General features: G+C 41.0%; 1 protein-coding gene across 1 annotated transcript in view; it reads left to right on the top strand.

The window, feature by feature from the left end:
• The window catches only part of LOC109418565 (uncharacterized), a 354,422-nt gene that overhangs the window by 270,439 nt on the left and 61,779 nt on the right, over nucleotides 1–22,204 (top strand). Inside the window, exon 3 of the mRNA XM_019692773.3 lies at nucleotides 194–373. Coding sequence (XP_019548318.2) covers nucleotides 194–373 — 180 coding nt within the window. The remainder of the gene's footprint in view (nucleotides 1–193; nucleotides 374–22,204) is intronic.

Raw genomic sequence — 22,204 nt, 5'->3', positions numbered from 1 at the left:
TCCGTCGCAAATTCCACATCTATCTGAGTCAACGACTTACTCCCAAGTCACCGATGTAACCCCCAAATTGATTGCTTTACATTAATTCCGTACAACCGAAACCTCGAAATAAATAAACTTCCCAACCAACGGGCAAACCAAACTAATTTCCATCCATTTGCTCTTTCTCGTCGTCCGCTTTTTCCCTTTGCAGTCGAGGCGGCAGCCACCAAGATCCAAGCAGCGTTTCGGGGACACCAGGTGCGAGCAAAGACCAAAATGAAGCAAGGGGACGTCACCGGAAGTGAATCGCAGAAAAACGCCGCCACGGAGGAAACCCAACGGGAACCGACAAAGGAAGAGCTGGAGGCCGACTTTGACCCCAACGACGAAGGTAGGTGAAATGAATAGAAGATGTGTAGGTATTGATCGTTTTTTTTATGTGGCGGGCGCGAGTGGGTGCCACACCACCGATTGGATAACGCGAGTCCAGTGAAATTGAGCGCTTTCCTCCTCCTCCAAGATGGGATGTGGTTTGTGCGCGGGGCTTATGGATCCAATCAGTATCTACGACCGTCGCGAGACGTGATCAACATTTGAACGAAAGCTATCAATGATTGGGAAAAGGTCAAGTCGATTGACTTTTAACGTGATTTGTTTAGTACTGTAGATAAAATAACATAATTATCGAACTTCATGGAAAAGGTGAAAAGCCTTTAAAAAATGGCCTTTATCATGATAAATTAAGGGAAATTTGGAAGGTGTCAAGAAGGTTTTGATTTTTCAATTATACACCAGTCCGATACAAGTATTCTGATTATGAAAGTTCTGCAAATTAAGCACTGCGAAGCAAACACACGGATAGGATCTGTTGAAAGTATCATTTAAGCTGCTATTCGGCTCTCCGCATGACGCCATATGGAGAAATGTTGACCAGTGGTATATCCAGTAGTAGTTTTTATTCGTAATAGTTATTCGCACTCACATGATAATAATGTCAAAGATTGCAACTACACAATCAGCTTCACCTGACATACTTTCATAGTGGCGCCCAGTGAAGAGAATTGTCAGACAAAAGAGACATAAAACAAGCAACAAAGAAGGTGCGACGATTACTCTTTATCCCTACTGGTAACAGATAATGACATGATCTCGAAATTTTTTGTTGCAGACAAAACGGAAGCTGAATTTGTTGCGTACTTTTCAACTCGTGAATAATCAATTATTGCTAACTCAAAGTCGAAACTGTTTGATGATAGAGCTTCACCAGAGTTGCAGTGTTTACTGATTCGAAGTTACCGTTCGAAAATCGCAATGCAAGGCTTAAAAATCTCTAAACTCGTGGTGTACGATGTTAATCCCATTATTTTCAAGTTGGGACAAACTTATGTCGCATGGGTTTGTTTGTCGCAACAAATACAAGTTGCGACATTGTCATTATTGTTGCGCGATGGTTGAATTTTGATTCACTGGTGGCGCCCATGACTAATGAGGCGGCTAGCTTCTGCTAGTCACCTGGTATGCCCAACAAACCCATTCCCGCTCCTGCAAAGCACACAGGAGTATAATAATTAAAATTGATAGTGCCATTACACGGCAAATTGAGTGGAACGACGATGGCACCCCAGGTGCACCTGAACGAGCTTTGCTTTTGGTAGAGAAAAAATAGAAATAAATATTTACAATCAGTATACCCCATACTGAAGAAGAAGCAAAACAACAACAACAACAACGGTAAAGGAGAAGGAACGAATCATCGCAACCACTTGGCTTGGCTTGGCATTCGAAAGCAGCTGAGACTGAATGTGGACCACACCACCACGGTACACCACTTGTAGGGGAAAGTGGGGCAATATGCCATTTTTCAAACTTTCATAGTTTTCAATGATATATAGCCTCATTTGTTAGGCTTTCAAAGTGGTAACAGCAACTAGACAATATTTGCTCGATGCTTCAGCAAAAATATTCACTAAATTATTGCATTTTCATTGATTTTTAGCGATTTCAAAAACTGGTTCGTAAAACGGAAGTGGTGCAAAAAGGCCATCTGACATGGGGTAAGATGCCACTTCATGAAAACATACAAAAATTACGTCCTTCAGTTTCCTGGCATTTTCGACTCACTTTCACCTTTTTGTCACGTTTTTTCGTTTACTCAATACATGGAGTGTTACCCCCCTCCCCGCAAAACGATGATCGTAATATTTGAATGACCCCTAACATGGAAAGCGTAGTCATCAACAACCTTGCGACTCCATGCGTGCCTCAATCTCGTTGGAAACACTTGGCTGGTAATAAAATCACCAGAAAACCTTAATTGCAAGCACGGAAAACCGGAAGTTGCCAATTTTCATTGGGAAATCAAAAGATTTTCCGTGGGTTTGGCGGCCTAGCATCTAGAAGAATGTTCAATGCAAACATATCTTGACACCGTTCACCTATATCAATGATCAAGTCCCATTCAGGAATGATTTTATGAGTTCGGCCATTTTACCCCATCTTGGCATTTTGGGCTCTGTTCCCCTACTATAGAATCAGCGGAATGGGTGTAGGCTTACATATAGAATTCATTCCCAACCATATGGGATTACCCGCCGCATGTAACCGTTCCACCGCGTTTCAGTTACAATTCTAGTGGAGATACCAACATGCAATACCCAATAACAAAGTAGGCTTCTGTGATTGAAAAATCGGATTCTTTTCTTGGGGGAGAAATTGAAATCTCTGATCTGAGTACCTACTTGCTTGTATCACATTCAAGGGGAATTTTAAAGCTTAATAGATACCTGTGGAGCGTGGATGTAAAATTTAAGTGTGGTAAAAAGAAAGTGTTTATTCAGTGCACAGAGAAAAATTTCTACTCAGTGACTGAGTTGGTCTTACTCAGAAATCGATAAATCCTTTGTATTCTTACTCAATTTCAGCTAAAAGTGGGACAACCCAGCCACTGAGTAGAAATTTTTCTCTGTGTGCTGTGAAAGTGCTCCTGAAGCATAAATCTGAGAAATCTGCTTGCTCAGTTTGAATAGGGGTGTTGCACTAGAAACAAAAAACAAGTAGAACGATTGTAAATAGCTGTCGTGATTTTTTGCCGAATGAATTTTATAACGATTTCTCTTGTGTTGTTGTTCATCTGCAAAAAAAATCTTTGAAAGTTCGGCATTTCGGAGCTTATTTTTCAAATGTTCCGTAAAAAGTCTTTTACTATTTCTACATAACTTCTTTATAAATTTAAATGAGCCTCGTCCTGATTTTTTTTATTAAATTTGCAACAAAATCAAGTTGAAAATAATCATTCATTCATTTATTTAGTATTACATTAAATTCAAGATAAAACTGAATCACCAATATTTCCCCATAATACACGGTTCGTGGCTGCCGTTCTCCATCCTCGGTCACGCCCGATGCTCACCGAGTCACGCTTGACCTGATCCGCCCATTGCTGTCTGCGCTCCACGCCATCTTGTGCCAACAACTTTGCAGGGTTGTTGTCCGGCATACTTGCACCATCCATCGTATCCTTCCGGTATTGGCCACCTTCTGGATGCTGGGTTCGCCGTAAAGTGCAGCCAGTTCGTGATTCATCCTTCTTCGCCACACACCGTTCTCCTGCACACCACTGAAGACCGTCCTTAGCACTCGTCGCTCGAAAACTCCGAGTCCTCCTCGAGTATGGTCCATGACTCGTGTCCGTAGAGGACCACCTGTCTTATTAGCGTTTTATACATGGTGCATCTGGTGCGTGGGCGAATCTTTTTAGACCGCAGTTTCTTCTGGAGCCCGTAGTGGGCACGACTTCCGCTGATGATGCGCCTCCGAATTTCGTCAGCCATCAGTAAGGATCCGAGGTAGAGAAATTCCTCCATCACCTCGAAATTATCTATCTATCGTAACATTACCACCCAGATGGATCCGGTCGTGTTCGGTTCCGCAGCGTATCAGGCGGGTGTAGAGCTCTGTCACCGTTCCAAATGATCGATGTCCAAGAGTAGGCACGAGATTCGAATGAACTGGATAGTTCACCCGAAACCCTTACGCAGTTTTGCACACCGTCCATCGTTGCTTTAATCAGTCTAGTCAGCTTCCCAGGAAAGCCGTTTTCGTCCATGATTCTCCATAGCTCTGCGCGGTCGATACTGTCGTATGCCGCCTTGAAGTCGATGAACAGGTGATGCGTTGGGACCTGGTATTCACGGAGGATTCGCCGTACGGTGAAGATCTGGTCCATTGTCGACCGGCCGTCGATGAAGCCGGCTTGATAACTTCCCACGAACTCATTCGTTTTAGGTGTCAGACGACGGAAGATGATCTGGGATAGCACTTTGTAGGCAGCATTCAAAATAGTGATCGCCCTGAAGTTCTCACATTCCAAATGGTCGCCTTTCTTGTGAATGGGGCAGATTACCCCTTCCTTCCACTCTTCCGGTAGCTGTTCGGTTTCCCAGATCCTGACTATCAGCCGACGCAGACAGGTGGCCAATTTTTCTGGGCCCATCTTGATGAGTTCAGCTGCGATACCATCCTTACCAGCTGCTTTGTTGGTTTTGAGCTGGTGAATGGCATCCCTAACTTCCCTCAGCGTGGGAGTTGGTTCATTTCCGTCCTCCGCTGCACTGGCGTCGTCGTTTCCTCCGTCGCCGTGGGCTCCCGTGCCTACGTTCTCCACGCCGTTCAGGTGCTGATCGAAGTGCTGCTTCCCCCATTCGATCACCTCACGTCCGTCCGTCAAGAGGCCGCCGTCTTTATCCCTGCATATTTCGGCTCGCGGCACGAAGTCGTTGCGGGATGCGTTGAGCTTCTGGTAGAACTTCCGTGTTTCTTGGGAACGGCACAGCAGTTCTATTTCTTCACACTCCGCTTCTTCCAGGCGGCGCTTTTTCTCCCGAAAGAGGCCGGTCTGCTGTTTCCGCTTCTGTTTGTAACGTTCCACGTTCTGTCGGGTCCCTTGCTGCTGCATTACCGCCCGCTCTGCGTTCTTCTCCTTCGAAACCGTTCTGCACTCGATTCCGTTTCACGTACCCGATGGTGCTCTCGGCTGCGCCATTAATGGCTGCATTCACTGTACTCCAGCAGTCCTTTAGAGGGGCCTCATCGAGCTCACCCTAGTCTGGCAACGGGGCCTCGAGATTCTGCGCATATGCTGAGGCGACATCCGGTTGTTTTAGTCGCTCAAGGTTGTACCGTGGCAGTCGCCAGTATCGTACATTGTTGATGACGGAGAGTTTTGGGAGCAGTTTGACCTTCACCAGATAGTGGTCGGAGACGGTGTTGGCGCCAAGATAGGTCCCAGACGTCGATAATTTCGGAGAAGTGCCGTCCGTCAATCAGAACGTGGTCGATTTGAGATTCCGTCTGTTGTGGTGATCTCCAGGTGTAACGATAAGGAGGGCTGTGTTGGAAAAATGTGCTACGTATGGCCATGTTTTTGGAGCCGGCGAAATCAATGAGTCGTAGGCCGTTTTCGTTCGTCTGCTGGTGGGCGCAGAACTTTCCAATCGTCGGTCTGAATCCCTCCTCCTGGCCTACCTGAGCGTTTAAATCTCTTATGATGATCTTGACGTCGTGGCTTGGGCAGCGATCGTAGTCGCGTTCGAGCTACGCGTAAAATGCGTCCTTGTTATCATCAGTGCTTCCGGAGTGTGGGCTGAGCGCGTTTATTATGCTGAAGTTTAAGAATCGACCCTTGATCATCAACCTGCACATTATTTCGTCGATCGGCCACCACGCGCTTCTGCATATCGCCCATCACGATGAAAGCTGTTCCCAGCTCGCGTGTGTTGCCGCAGCTCTGGTAGATGGTATGATTACCTCTAAACGTTCGCACCATGGATCTTGTCCAACACACCTCCTGCAGCGCTACGATGCCGAACCCGCGGTCCTTCAGTAGATCGGCGAGTATGCGGGTGCTCCCAATGAAGTTGAGAGATCGGCAGTTCCACGTGCCGAGTTTCCAATCGCAAGTCCTTTTTGTTCGCTGGGGTTGTTGCCGTTGGTCTCGGTTCATATTATTCTGTTGCTGATTTTCCGTTACAATGGTTTTTTACGGCTGGCTCGTAGGGCCTGACACCAACCCCCTACTTTCCGGAAGACCATAGTGCACAGTTGAGCTTAGAGTCCTTCCCTGGCACTCGGACGTAGATCAGCCGCCCCTAACATGGGGATCGGACGCTGTTGTGAGCCGCTCCTCCTGGAGAACAGACGCTCAGGTTTGCCGAAGCAAACCTAAACCCCCCCCCCCCTCCCCCCTTCCCTGTCAGCCTACGACCAAAGTTCCCACCGGGGTTGGTTACCCGATCTTCCCTAAGGTTGCTCATAGTTTCCGGCCGGTACCGCGAGGAGGTAGGGATAGGAGTTGCTGGGCGAGTATGTAAGTACCTACCGGATCTAAGCGCATCTGAAAGAGAATTTAATTTTGTATCCAAAAAGTACTCGTTAGGTTCTCTACGATGTGAAATTTGAAAAAAAATGACAAAGGGCACTTTTCCTATGCTGTGACATGGCTCTTTCTGGCAGAGTCACTCTTTTCATAAGGTTCTCATTTCTGCCACCAGATGCGGAGAGATCGTTAGCTTCCATCAAATTAGCCTATGGATTCCCCTAAACTTACAGGTATAAAAAGTAGGGGTGTGCCTATATCGATAAATCCGATATTATCGATAATTATCGGGTCCAGATTATCGATACGATATCCGATAATTCAAAAACCGATATCGACGATATTCCTTGTTCGATATCGGACAGTATAGGGTATCGCGCCACTTGGGCGGTGGCTTCTATATTCGTCTGTTTTCCACTATAACTTAGTCAGTTTTGAACCAATTGGCTTGAAATGTTGTACACGGGTAGATACTATACCTATCTCATGGCATTCCAAAAGTTGTGTCAATTGGTTCAAATTTGACTGAGTTATAGTGGAAAACAGACGAATATAGAAGCCACCGCCCAAGTGGCGCGATTCCCTATCAGTGTTTCGAAGCTTTGGAGTTATCAAGACTGGACAGTTAATTTGCAAGATCCAACCATGTTCAACGACATATTTAGGAGTTATCCTTCATTTACTTAAGGATACACAAGGGCAAGAGGAGGGTGATTAAGAAATCTGTTTAGCAGTACATCAGCTAAACTGAAACCGCCAAATATAAATAAAAAGTGAATGTAAAAATAAAATTTCATATTTTGTTTCATTACCGGATATCGGATCCGATATCGATAATTGAAAACCGATATCGTTTTGATATCGATAATGGGGTAAACCGATATCGATAATATCGATAAATAATGTCGTGGCACACCACTAATAAAAAGTGCTTATAGAACCGGAATCTTTTGCAAATGTAGGGTACATTATTAGTGTATCGATCAATGTGATAGTGACCTACGATGATGAGATGCGGACTATGCTTTTAAAGAATAACCTGCAAGTTCTTGAAGTTTTCCAACGGGTCCTTCTTCTTCTTTATTGCTCGACGTTCCCACTGGAACTCGGCCTGCCACTCTTCAACTTAGTGTTCTATGAGCACTTCCACAGTTATTATTTCAAGGGCTTTCTTTGCCTGCTATTGCGTGAATTTTTTTCATTTCATTTTTATTATATCTGTATTAACGAGATTTTTAGCCCTTGGCTAGTTCATCTCGGGACCCACGCTTCACTTCCCTTCCGAAGGAAGAACTCACATTTTGCGAGTTTGTCGGGAATGGGATTCGATCCCAGGTCCTCGGTGTGATAGTCAAGTGTTCTAACCATCACACCAGGTCCGCTCCTCATACCATTGCATGAATTTGTATATTGTGAGGCAAGCGCAATGATACTCTATGCCCAGGAAGTCGAGAAAAGTTTCCCGACCGGAACGGGAATCGAACCCACCGTAGAAAGTGTTTCATCGGCAGTTGTATAATTCCTGCTGGTAGGTACAGGTAAAACAAAGTGAGAAGAGTTTGTACCTCATCACCTTGTTATCCTATATTATACTTCGATATTAAAGGTTCTTCTTCTTTTTCTTCTTTATGGCTCTACGTTCCAACAGGAACTTGGCCGGCCTGTCTTCAACTTTTTCTTTTAGCACTTCCACAGTTATTAATTGAAGGGTTTTCTTTGTCTGCCATTGTATGAATTTGTACATTGTGAGGCAAGGACAATGATACACTATGCCCAGGGAGTCGAGAATATTTCAATGATCGGAACGGGAATCGAACCCGCCGTCTCCGGATTAGCGATCTATAGCCTTAACCACTAGGCTAACTGGAGACCCCTATTAAAGGTTCCATGTGTTGAATTGTGTAGGAAAAGAGGTCAAATTTTTCACATTTCATGCAACGCAAGGTGTAATTTTACCTGCCGCTGTATGTGCTAATTAAATTTCGCAAATGATAACACTGAAGTATGAATAATATTCACGGTACATTCATTCCAGTTTACAAGCCGACCCCATTCAGCCGCGGTGCGCACAAAAGCAGCACCACGCAAATGGTATTATTTCAACAACGAGCAAAAACAATATTACCTACCATTTTTCGGAGCAAGCGGAAGTACCGCAGAGTCGAGTCAGTCGACGAGCTGCGAAAACAGCATCCAAAAAGCATATTCCGGCCAATGTTCGTCAGAATTTTCACACCCATAAAGGCACAGAGACGTCAGAAATGGTTTTGTGCCAACAACATGGACGATGAAATTCCACCCAGACAGGCACGCGGTGTAAAGTTAATGCTTCAGCTTCATGCTTTCATTTCTTTTTTATAGTAGCACCTTTGTCGGTTTCCACTTCGATGAGCTTCAGGCAAAATGTTCTATTGAAAGTTAAAGTTGTTTCATAATATAACGGCTCCAGTTTGTACCAAAAAAATTGCTGATTGGTTATTATTCAACATAACTGTTGAAGTTTACACAAGATTTATTTCAATAATGTTAAGACAAAATCAAATGGAATGATTTTTTATGGGCAAAAGATAGAAATAGGTGTAAGTAATTGCACACAATGTGTCAAGCTTGTTGCCCTAAGGCAACTACACCTTGATACCTTCCAACAAATATGCTAAGAAACGGTTCCTTCAGACGCCTAATCAGTAGGCTGACCAGATTTGTCCCGTTTGAATACGGGACACATTTCGGAAACTCAACAAAAAGGAAATCAATGTCCAAAAACAGAATTGCATGATGTTAACAATGCTATTTCAGCTAGAAAGAACGAATAATTGAGTCAAAAACGTTAACTATGCTCCAGTGACGAGTGTTTGAAAATTTTGTTGTTCCGTTAAATACGGGACGGATGGTCAGCCTACTAATCAGGTGCCAAAAGCTGAAATGAATCATTATAGGTTCTGTTTTCGAGTGTTCTATTTTTCCCCAAGTGAACAAATCCAGGACCGGATTACCCCCATCATCATGGTGGAGATCCTACTTATGCACCAACACACTACTTGGTACTTACTGGTTGCCATACACAGCTAACCGCGTTCGGTAATTTTTACCGAAATCTCAACCGCTGAGCGTTCGGTAATGGATTTTTAACGAAATTCTGTAGAAAAATAACAAATTTCGGTAAAATGTTATCGTTTATCTGTCAAACTCTAACGAACTTCGGTAAAAGTTGCTACCTTTACCGAGTTTTTCCTGTAAAACAAACTTAACGGTTGAGATTTCGGTGTGTAGAGAGTCACAAACAGACAAGTGGGTGGTGGTTGGGCGGTAAGTGGAAAATAAACACACTACTCTAGATTCCGTTTTCCGCTCACTGAACAACATGTGTACCAAACCAACCCGCGTGTGTCGGTGATGTTGGACTCTTTTTTTGTTGATGGGGTTCCCAAGCTGTGCATTGTACTGTAGCTTGTAAGTTTGTAAGCTCCCAACAGATGTAATCCTAATTTTGATTCTTTTAAGTATATTTTCGGCTTAAAGCGAATGATATTTTTCCTGTATAAGTCAACAAAACTATCCTTTAAACATACGGGTATATTACGCTTTTCAAATTGTCTCCCAGTTCAGCTCATGAACTACTCTATAATTTATTCTAGTTACTTGCGTGACGCACTACACTGCAACTCGCTCTGTGAAATCGACGTCGAAAGAAGAATCTTTATCCTCAGTACCCGGTCCTGGGCCTAACGTGTGGCCGCTAACTCTAAGCTCAACTGTGCACAACGATCTTCCGAAAAGTAGGGGTCTGCGATCCATCCGTAAAAACAATTGCAATGGAAAGTTAGCAACAGAATAATACAAACCAAAATCAACGCTACAACCACGACCCCAGCGAACAAAAAGGACTTGCGATTGGAAACTCGTTACGTGGAACTGCCGATCTCTTAAGTTCACTGGGAGCACCCGCATACTCACCGATCTACTGAAGGACCGCGGGTTCGGCATCGTAGTGCTGCGAACGTTGACGTTGAACAATTTGTCATTGAAATCATCGTCATCATCAAACATTTGAAAGCAGTTTTTTTCGTTCAAAACAAAAGTCTTTGATATGAAATTTTATTCACTGTACTCCACATGAGTAATAGAATGCAGTGAATATATTTTCATGGTCGATGTTTTGATTTACAGCGAGAAAACTGATTTTTATTTTCCGAAAAATGGTGACGGATGCTTGAGCCTTAAGAGGTAGTCATGTAATCTACCAGAGTTGCGGCAACACACGTGAGCTGAGATCAGCTTTTATCGTGATGGGCGACATGAAGAGGCGCGTGATCGATGGTGGCCGATCGAAGAAAGAATGTGCAGGTTGAGGATCAAGGGCCAACCCAACTAACAATCACTCATTTTACAAGCATCTTTACGACGAATCGATTCAGCATGATGCTGAATAACATTTGGATAATTTTCAGGCACAACCTTTGTTCGGGTTTTGTTCACACAAATTTGGAGAAACTATATAGCATAGTGTTGTGTACCAACTGAACTGTTTGTTGTTAAATCGTTTTGCAACTATATAGTAAAGCTGTTATTCAGCTTTAGCAAAAATGAAAAAATGCAAAATTTTTCAATTTCCACGAAAGTTTATGATTGGAAATTAATGCTGTGAACATATATTGTGAAATAATAACTACACATAAATTTACCTAAATCCAGATTCGAACTTTAGACCCGTCGATTGCCAGCCGCATGCCTTCCTATCTACGGCATCCTAGAAAAGATGAATTGCAGCGCTCAAATCAAAACATAAACTTCCCGTGGTTAAATAATGATCCGACTTCGACTTCTATTCAGCAGTGGTGAATTAGCACAACATTATGGTTAACAACTGAGCAACAGAAATATTCAGCTGTTGTTCAGTAAAAAACACGTGTTTTTCATCATGTACTCTGAGTCGAAGTGTGAAGAAACGAAAGCGCTTATTTGACTTGTGAAAAACACATTATACAGATACATGTCCTAATTTTTACATGAACTTAACAAGAAGCAGAAAAAAGTCTTATTAAACTATGTTGTAAACGAATTACTGCGAGTCGAATAAAAATTTTATTAAACGCTTGAAAAGTGTTATAAATTATCATTGTTATTGCCAATACGAAAAGTTTCACATTGGCTACTTTTCCAATTGAAAAAGCATTTGTACAGTAATGTGTACAGCATAATTTTAGTTCAGCTATTATTACTATTATAAAGCAACAATTCAGCATGCATGCTTGTTTGCGGCTGGCGATTGTTAGTTGGGAATTCTTCAACTTCAGCATAATAGACGTGCACAGCAATCACTCCGGGAGCACTGTTGATGATAAAGACACATTCTACGCGCAGTTCGAATGCGAGTACGATCGCCGCCCAAGCCACGACGTCATGATCATCATAGTTGACCTAAACGCTCAGTTAGGCCAGGAGGAGGAATTCAGACCGACGATTGGAAAGTTCAGCGTTAGGTCACAGTGACTTCTGCGCAACTAAAACTTGCGCTGCTGTGACTCTTATTTGAAATGTGTGAAAGTATCCTTAAGAGGACTTAATGTAAGAATCCCTGTAAAATTCCCCTGGAGAAACCCCACGAGAAATTTCCTAAGGAATTCTTACACAAAATTCGTAAGGACATCTCTGATAAAATTCCTAAAGAAATCCTAGGATATGTCCTAAAACAATCGTTGGAGGATAACTTCATAAACCCTTCAAAAAAAAATATCAGAATATATTCCTGAAAGAATCGCAGGACGAACTTCCGAAAGAATTCCTTTCCAGGAACTGTATTCTTGAAGAAATTCATGGATGGATTCCTGAAAAAAAAACCGTTGACCTCGGAAGAATTCCTGGATGAATCTTTGAATTCTTGGTGGAGACTCTGAAAGAATCCTTGGAGAAATCCCAGAAGGAATTCACTGGGTAATTTTAGGAAGAATTCCTGAGGAATTTCTGAAAGTACACCTGGAGAAATTCTTGGAAATGACCAAACAAATTCTTGGGGGAATCCCTGGATGAATTCGTGGAGAAATTCCTGGAAGATTCCCTAGAGAAATTATGTCAGTAACAAACTGCCTCTCAACAATGGGCAGTTTATTGCACCTGGAGGAAACCCTTGGGAAGTTTCTGAATTAATCTTTCGATGAATTCCTAGAGAAATTTCTGTGGAAATCCTTTTAAGATTTTCTGGAGGGATCCCTGGAGAAATTCTCTAAAAAATCCCTGGAGGAATTCCTGAAGCAATTCCTGAAGAAATCTCTAGAGGAACTTCTATACAAATTCCTGGCGGAATGCACCTGGAGGAATTCCTGGAGAAATCCCTAGATAATTTCTGGGAGGAAGTTTCTGAAGAAATTTCTGGATAAATTCATTGATGAATTCGTTGAGCAATCCCTGGATGAATTCCTAGAGCAATTTCTGGAAGAATTTCAGGAGGAATCCCTGAAGCAATTCTTGGAGGAATCTCTGGCAGAATCCTTGGAGGAATCATTGAAGGAATTCCTGAATAAATTCCCGGAAGAATTCCTAAGGGACTTTCTGGAGTAATCCCTAAAAAAATCCAGGAGGATTTCTTGAAGAAACTCCTGGATGAATTATTGTAAAAATTTCGGAGTGGATTCCTACAGGAATTGCTTGAACAATTTCTGAAGATATTCCTGGAGGAATTCCTGAAGAAATTCCTGGGGCAATTCCTGGAGCAATTCTTGGTGGAAACTCTGAAAGAATCCTTGGAGAAATCCTAGGAGGAATTCCCTGGGTAATTTCAGGAAAAATCCTGAGGAATTTCTGAAAGTACACCTGGAGGAATTCTTGGAAATCCCCAAAGAAATTCTTGGAGGAATCCCTGTAGGAATTCCTGGAAGATTCCCTAGAAAAATTATGGCAGAAACAAAGTGCCTTTCAACAATGGGCAGTTTGTTGCACCAGGAGGAATCCCTGGAGAACTTTCTGAATTATTCTTTAGATGAATTCCCAGAGAAATTTCTGTGGAAATCTGTGGAGATTTTCTGGAGCGATCCCTGGAGAAATTCATCGGAAAATCCCTGGAGGAATTCCTGAAGCAATTCCTGAAGGAATCTTTGGAAGAACTTCTATGCAAATTCCTGGCGGAATCCATTGAGGAATTTGAAGGGAAACACTGGAGGAATTCCTGGAGAAATCTCTAGAAGAATTCCTGGAGGAACTTTCTGAAGAAATTTCTGGAAAAACTCCTGGATAAATTCGTAGAGCAATTCCTGGATAAATTCCTAGAAGAATTTCTGGAAGAATTCCAGGAGGAATCCCTGAAGCAATTCTTGGAGGAATCTCTGGAAGAATCCAGAGGAATTCCTGAATAAATTTTCAGAGGATTTCCTAAGGGACCTCCTGGAGTAATCTCAAAAAAAATCCAGGAGAATTTCTTGAAGAAACTCCTGGATGAATTCCTGTACGAATTTCTGAGGAATTCCTGGAGGAATTGCTTGAACAATTCCTGAAGATATTCCTGCAGCAATTCCTGGAGGAATTCTGGAAGGAATTCCTGGAGGAATTCTGGAAGGAATTCCTGGAGGAGTCCCTGGAGAAATTCCAGGATGAAATCCTGGAGGAATGCCTAGACAAATCTCTAGTGGAATTGCTGGGGAAATTCCCAGAGGAACTCTTGGAGTAACTTCTGGATGAATGCCTGTAGGAATATCTAGAAGAATGTCTGGATGAAATTCCGGAGAAATCCCTGACGGAATTTCTGGATCTCTAGAGGAGATCTTGGAGATCCAGATCCATCCCTGGAGGAACTCTTGGGAGGGTTGCTGGATGAATTCCGACAGGAACTCCTGGGGAAGTTTCTCAAGGAATTCTTGCAGAATTTCTTGGAGAATTTACTGGAGAAATTCGTGGAAGAGTTGCTTAAACAATTCCTGGAGGATATTTTGAAGGAATTCCTGGAGAAATTCCAGGGGTAATTCCTCAATAAATTCTCGAAGAAATTCTTCGGGAAAGTCACCGGAGGAATTCCTGGAGAATTTCCTGGTGGAACGCCTGGAGGCAAGCCTAGAGAAATCCTTGGAAGAATCCATATGGAAATCCCCGGAGGAATTCTTGTAGGAACTTCAGGAGGAGTGCCTGAAGGAATCCTTAGTACAATCTCTAAAGGATTCCCTAGAGGAATCCCTGAAGGAATTCCTAGAAGAATGCTTGAAGCGATTCCTGGAGGAATCTGTTGAGAAATTCCTGGAGGAAACTCTAACGGAATTCCTGGAGGAATCCCTGCATCAATTCTCAGACGAATCTCTAGAGTAAATCTTGGAGAAATCCCTGGAGGAATTCCTGGAAGAATCACTGGAGGAATTCCAAGAGGAATCCCTAGAGAAATCCCTGGAGGAATTTATAGAAGATTCACTGGAGCAATTCCAAGAGAAACCCTTGGAGGAATTCTTTGAGGAATCCCTGAAGATATTTTTGGAGGAATGCCTGTGGGAATTCCTGGAGGAATCTCTAGAAGAACTTCTGGAGGAATCTCTATCGAAATTCCTTAAGAAATTTTTAGACGAACCCCTGCAAAAACTCCCAGAGAAATTCTTAGAAGAATTCTTAAATTCGCGGAGGAATTCCTTGAGTTATTCTTGAAGGAATCCCTGGATGAGTTTTTGGAGGAATCCCAGGAAGAATGCCAAGAGAAGTTTCTGAAGAATTCTCGGGAGGAGCAACTGAAGAAATCACAGAAGGAATTCTTGGAGAAACCCTGAAGGAATCCTAAGAAGAGTTCACAAAAAAAAAACTTTCGTTGGCATCTCTTTAGCAGTTTCTTAAGGAATCAATGGAGAAATTCCTGAAGTAATCCCAAGAAGAGTTCCTGGGGTATTTCTTCAAATGATCACTTAAGTTGTTCCTGAAAAACAACTAGATACATACAGAACAAATTCTCGAGTAAATTTCTGGAGGAATTCTTGAAGGAATTCCTAAAAGAAGTCCTTGAAGAATCCCCGAAGCAATACCGTGAGAAATTTCTAACGAAATCCTTGGAGAGCTTTCTTAACGAAGATATTATGTAGGAATACCCAGAAAAAAATTAAGGAATCCTGCAGTAACTTCTGGACGAATTATTGAAGGAATCCTGGGATGGACTTTTAATTTGTTTAAGGAATTCCTGAATTAATTTTTAAGTAGTTTCTGGTAAACTTTTTTGAAAAAATTCTGAAAGAAATTCCTACAGCAACTTCTTACTGGATCTCTGGTGAAATTCCTGAAGGAATCCTCATAAAAAAGCACTAGAACTATCACTGGAGGATCCTCTCAAGATATTCCAGGGGAAGTTGCTGGAGAAATGCCTGGTGAAATCCCTAGAGGAATTCTAGAAGAAATCTCTGTGAAATCCATGAAGGAATATTGATGGAAGAATTCGTCCATGCATGCTTACAGAATGAAGAAAAAATTCGTGGAGAAGTTCCTGAATAAATATCTGGAAGAGTTTGTGAAGGTGTCCCTAAAAAATTGTGAATTTCTACCCGAGCAGAAGAGAATAACAATCGCATAACAAAATGCGTCATTTTGGCAAAATAACTGAGGAATGAAATCAGTTATTTTAATGTTATTAACATAACATAACATAACATAAACTTGCGTGTCATAAGCGGCAAAATAACAAATATCATAACAAAAAAATGTTCCTGGAAGACTAATTTAATAACATGTTTTGTTTGTGTCAATAACAACTTAATAACAATAAATTTGGAATATATTTCAATAACAAATTTTGATCTTCAAAAGTTATTGATAACAAACTGCCGTGAATCGCAAGTCAGTCCCATATGTAAAAAGCAGGCATTGAGAAAATGGCCTCTTAAGTTTTCAAATTCGATTTCTATGTGAAACTCTAAAAAATCGCCATGAATTGAAAACTTCTGCGATCATCATGAAACTTTCACACATTGTTTCAAACGTGAAAGCGTAACAGTGAAAATATAAAATAGTTTTAGGTTTTGTACTGGAGGGTGCGCAAGTTCGTAATGGGTCTGACTTGCGATTACATTTCATTATGGGACAATCTGACTTGGTGTTGTTTTTTAATTTTACTGAACAAACTATATATTTTTTTGCACGCAGCTGAAAGATCATCCGAAGAAAGCTCAAAAACGGCCATCAACTCATTTTTGCCCAAAATTCAGATGGGACTGACTTGCGATTCACGGCAGCAAACCAAAAGCAAAATTTTATGGACCACCCTTTAGATAGAGTTGTCGTATGCGAATTATAACATATGAGTCTAACTATTTCCGAGCAACTACTAATCCACCAAGTACATAAGTGACCCGATTTTGTCAGCCCCTTTTCGCAACACATATTTTGCTCTCTTCAAAAACTTAAACAGATTTTCAAACTTTGTATTCCTGTATGTTTTGCATCTCAGTTGCAGGTTGATGATAAACAATAATAAATTAATTAAAATTTGACTGTAAGATAGTGAGAGCAAAAAGTTTGTCGCAAAATGGGGCTGACAAAATCGGGTCCTTACTGTATTACAACATTCTGAGATTTCATATGGAATGGTATACGACTATATGTAACTGGATACAAAAAATGTGTTCATAAAATAATAAGCTGACAAGAATAATAATTAGAATAATTAGATAATATGTACGGAATGCTGTAAAGAACGTTAATCTCTAATGCTGTAGTTACTATTTAAAAACTTGTTATTGTTGTGATATTGTTTATAAAATATTTGTACGCACTCAATATCACAATAATAACTTAGTTTCCTCCATAACAAAATATGTTATTTAAATGTTGTTAAATGGGTGCATATCAATAGCTGGATAATAACAAAATAAGATTGTCCAACAAAACATGTTATGAAAAAGTAATTCCTTGATAAGTTAATAATAACAAAACAAGATATAAAAACAGTTTATGTTATTTTGTAGTTATTATTTTGCTATTCTCTTCTGCTCGGGATAGCTCTATATCTGGTTCTAGATAGTCCTTCTCTTTCCATAGCGGTTCCATACTGGTTCCGGCATATCCTTGAATAAGAATCACAAGACTTGGCCATTCAACTAAGCTTGTTATTACATCTAAAATTCTATGATAAGATTGAAGTGGTGATCTTGGAGATATAGGTACTTGATATTTTGTTTTGATGGATTTTGTAGAAACCAAGTTTGATAATTTTGGATGAAATCAAAATTGAAAGAAATAAACCATTCTGTAGAATGGAATAGTTACAGTGTAAATATTGAGTCCCTGAAGAAGGTCCCAAATGGCCGAAACGTCGGACAAAATAAAATAACAGCGTTTTGATTTTGTCAAGACTGAGAAGCCACAAAACATTCGTTTCCAACAAAATACAGTCGAACACACCAACGATAAATTCAACGTTACACCAAGAAGAAGAAAAGTCTGTTCCAGAATCCAAAAGTTGGAATACACTGTTTCCAGAAACAGTTGAATCTAGGAACATGATGTCATGTGTTTTTCTCTATATTCGCTTTTCACCATCGTCACTGTGCCTTCATCGTCGAGTTTACCCATCTTGAAGGTTTGCATATGTACCAGTAAACTTCACTTTCTTGGCATGCATAACTTTGTTTTTATTTGTGCAACAAGAAGATTGGCACTAACAAAAACACACTATTTATGATTCATAACGTGGGCACATTCTAGAAGACGAGTAAACAGCATTAGCACATTAAATAAAGCTCTTTGGTTCAACTTCATTCTGTTTGGAGTCCGAGTTCTTCGTAGGATGGAGCTCGTGTCCTGAGTTGAACCATACCTTCTTCGTTTAAAATATTCCTGGGGCAACTATTTCCTATATTAACATCTAATGTATCCAACACTAGATAATCGGTTACGATAAGGCAGGAGGTATTTAATTAAGCAATCCTTTATTGCAAGCATCCAGCCAGCAAAACTATTCCCAATCCCATCATCTAACCCTGCTGAACACTCTCACCGGGTAATCGCCCAGTAGTGGCATAACCTGAATTCAATTTGAATATTGAAAGGATCTCCCACTTGACTCATTTATCTGCTCACTCCGCTGCACTTTGCCTCCGCCCTGATCTACATTCTGGTGACACAGATAATGGCACACTTTGCATAAGATAATACTAAACGATAATCGGACGAGACCTCGAGAACAGGTTGGACAACGAAACGAACGGCGACGACAAATGGGAGAAAATCTTCATCTTGACTATTCTTCGGAAGTAGTAGCAACCGAGAAACGAGTGCACCCGGTGCGGTGTTCCAATGTTAGTAGGTAGGACAATGTTTATCTTCTAGATTTGCACCCGTTCTAGGGGCTCCTTCAGCTCCCATGCTCCAAATGGTGCACCACAGTATGTGTTGAATCGATTTCTACTTGCACCGTTGTGTGCACATCTTTTACCAATCCTTGGGAAACGAATCACGGTGCTATCGAGCGAAATCATTCCACCATTTCACCTAACCAATAAAAGAACGCTATTCTCAGCCATTTAGATTGCATTTAATAAGAAGGACGATGTTTTTTCAACGAGCAGTAATGTACTATTAACGAGCTACTATTGTTGCAGAGACAAAAAATCGAATCAACCGTGAAGATAAGATAATGGTAATGGTCACGATACGGTGCAATTCGATAATATCCTTCGCTGCACAACAGCGCCTGAATAGCGAGCGGATCAATGCCAATGAAAAATAGAATGCTCGGTGCTTCACGAGCGTCCAGAATGAAAGCTAGTCGCAAGCAAGTTGAATTTCTAGTGAAACCAGAGAGAAGGGCAATCAAACACTACAAAAGATTTTTCCTTGACAATAGTGGGGTTTTTGCGTTCGGATGAAAACTTGTTTGAGTGAAGCAAATAAGATTTCTGTTTGCCACCACCCCAGTTTGGAGTGGAATAGTTGTGGGAGTTGAATTTTAAGAGGGCAAACTAGGTAAAACTGCCGAAAGCTACCGTTTCAAGGAGAAATGCGGTCGGTCGAAACACAATAAGGACATATTTGAAGAATAACTGACTTATTTTCCTGCGCTGTGGGAAGAAAGTTGTGCTCTAATTGAGTTGTTATTTTCCAACTTGAATGCGCTACAAATAATCGGAGTTTTAGTTTACAAAACAAATACCTAATATCAAAATATCTCAACCATTTTTTTTTTCATCTACCACCCTACCAGAATAGTTATTTATGTAACGAGTTGCAAAATGATGATTTTTACAGCACGAGTCTTACATTTATCCAACGAGTTGGATAAATATGACGAGTGCTGTGCAAATCGAGATTTGCAACGAGTTGCACAACATTCTTTGCAATGAGAAAAAATCACTGTAAAATGATCATTTCCATCAGTATCATCAATGCTTCCTGGGGGTTGATCGGGATCACCCGTGCTCGATCAAGCTAGACGCAAAACTTGAATCAAGTAAGCTGTGCTATAACCGTCACAGTTTTTCAAGCTCTTGACGTGGAAAGACAGGTTGTCGGCCAAACAATTGCATTATGATTCATAATGCAACTGACTTTCATAGTGAGGAAAAGTAGGCCGTAGTGACACCAAAACGGCAAGTATAAAATGCAATATCATAGTGCTAAGCAGTGTCTTAATTTGTCAAATTACAGTCATCCCAACCGACGCCCAGAGGCTCTTGCGTCGTAGATTTGTTTTTGTTTTGATTATCGCCTCGACAACCCCTGCGCCACTCTCTGAAGTTCAAGCGATGAAAAATTCATTACCTAGCTGTCTGCTGAATTTTCACCACGGACTGATATTCAAAGTCAGCATATTCATCTTCAATTGATATTTTTTGGTTTAAGCACGATTTAAAAGCAAAACGTGCTGCTGATGCATACCATTCACTTAAAGCAAGCATAATTACTAGAATTTGGGCAACATATCGACATTTGAGTGCCTTAAATAGCCTAAAATCACAAAAAGTCATTTCCAAATTAAAAAAGTCATAAGGTACACCGGGGCAAGTTGAAACGGGTGGGGCAAGATGAAACAGCGGGTTAACATGATGTTATATAATGATGGTAAACAGCTTGAATGCCATAACACGAAGTTTTTGATTCAAACAATCTTTCGGCAAAAGAAAAAAAAATCAAAATTGTATTGAAAACAATTTCAAATCTTCGTGTTTCACTTTGCCCCACCCGTTTCAACTTGCCCCGGTGTACCTTATTCATATTCACCGAGCTCGGACTGAAGATCAAAACAGAACTTCAGCTACAGTTGATTACACTACAAGGCGTCGCTCTCATGGTCTTGCTTTCTCTTTTTTTATTCTTAATCACTTAACCTAATGTACAGCTCTATTGTCCACTGGGGCACTACGTGAGCAATTTCAATTGACAGCTGCACTTACATTTTTGTACAGCGCCTAGATTCTATTCTACTTTATCGAACTGGTTGCCTTTCTGCTGCTTTCACTTTTTCTACTTTTATACCTAGTAGAATGATGAGCATAAGGATGATGATGGATGGGCGTTGTTCCTTTCCAGTCCGATTGGGGGTCCATTATGAGTAGCAGTTCGCCGATGTCCAGGTATTCGGGTCCGTTTGAGCCATGGGGCTCAGAAGAGGGTCAGTGTCAGTTGCTCTCGGGGGAAAAGCAACTGACGAAAAATTGCAAGTGCCGGGGCTGGGAATCAAACCCATGACCATCCGCATATGAAGCGAACGTGTGACCAACTACGCCACGGGCCCCGGCTGCTTTCTCTTTATCATGTTCATTCTCTGTGTCATGTTGGTGGGAGACTGCATTCGTTTATTTGTGTGCGTTTTCGCACTGATTGAACATCATTGGGCTGAATTTTTTAGGCACTGGTGCTAAGTTGCAAAAATACTATTTTGATGAAACTATTGTTTAAGGATGTAATATCCAAAACAAAAAAAAAACAGATTAATCCACCTAGTGGTGATAGTGTCTTTCTCGTTGAATATGTACTCATGATCATTCCGTCGACGCAATCAATCTTGCCTTAGAGTCAGTGATCAGCCCCAATGCTCTGTGCTTTGATAACGGATGAGAAGGAGGAAATTCTCATAACAGCGATCTGGGACTGTACCACCTACGAATTTCTGAATCCCGAGAATACATTATTTAGAAAAGCGAGAATTTTATCATTGCCAATTTTAAATCTTATTCAAATTTTAAACGCATTACAGAGCTCGCCCTCCAGTCGCAGCAAAATTTTGCGCAGTAATTTTAGACGCAAAAGGGGATTTTAACCCTCTAATACCCAATCCCGCCTTTAGACGGGGTATAGTTTGAGCATTTTTGTTATTTTTGTTTCGTGGAAAATCATTTTTTTTATATTTTTGGCTGATATTTAGGACTGTTCTGTATATCTCAAAATGGTTTTTGGTGTATTTTAAAGCGTATTTATATTTTTTTTAAATCATTGAAAAATTGATGTTTTAGTCACCTTTTAGAAGTCATTGTTTATTTTGTATTGAATCGCTACAGTTAACATATTTTAAATTTTTCCCAAATCATTCTACCCTTGTTTAATAGTTTAAGGGAATGGAATACACTCTAAAATTATTTTCCTTAAAATTACACGGAAAATAAAATTTTCCGTGAAAAAAATTAAAATAATATAGCGCATTTAGTTCACCACTGGACTATCGCACTAGTTTTCACGAGTGCGAAAACGCTAATAAAAGTGCGCGATAGCATCAAATCAACTCGGTGTCTTCAGAGCACTTGTTCACCATAGATTGAAGAATTAGTGCGCCGAAGACATCAACCTGATTTGATGCAATCGCGCACTTTTATTTGCGTTTTCGCACTATAGAAGTCGCAGTTCGCAGTCCAGTGGTGAACTAAATGCGGTATAATATTTCAACAATAATCATAAAATCTCAAAATGTTT

Source organism: Aedes albopictus, chromosome 3, assembly GCF_035046485.1.
Source record: "Aedes albopictus strain Foshan chromosome 3, AalbF5, whole genome shotgun sequence".
Lineage (NCBI taxonomy): Eukaryota > Metazoa > Arthropoda > Insecta > Diptera > Culicidae > Aedes > Aedes albopictus.
The sequence above is the reverse complement of the archived record's forward strand: the minus strand, read 5'-3'. Positions and strand labels throughout refer to the sequence as shown.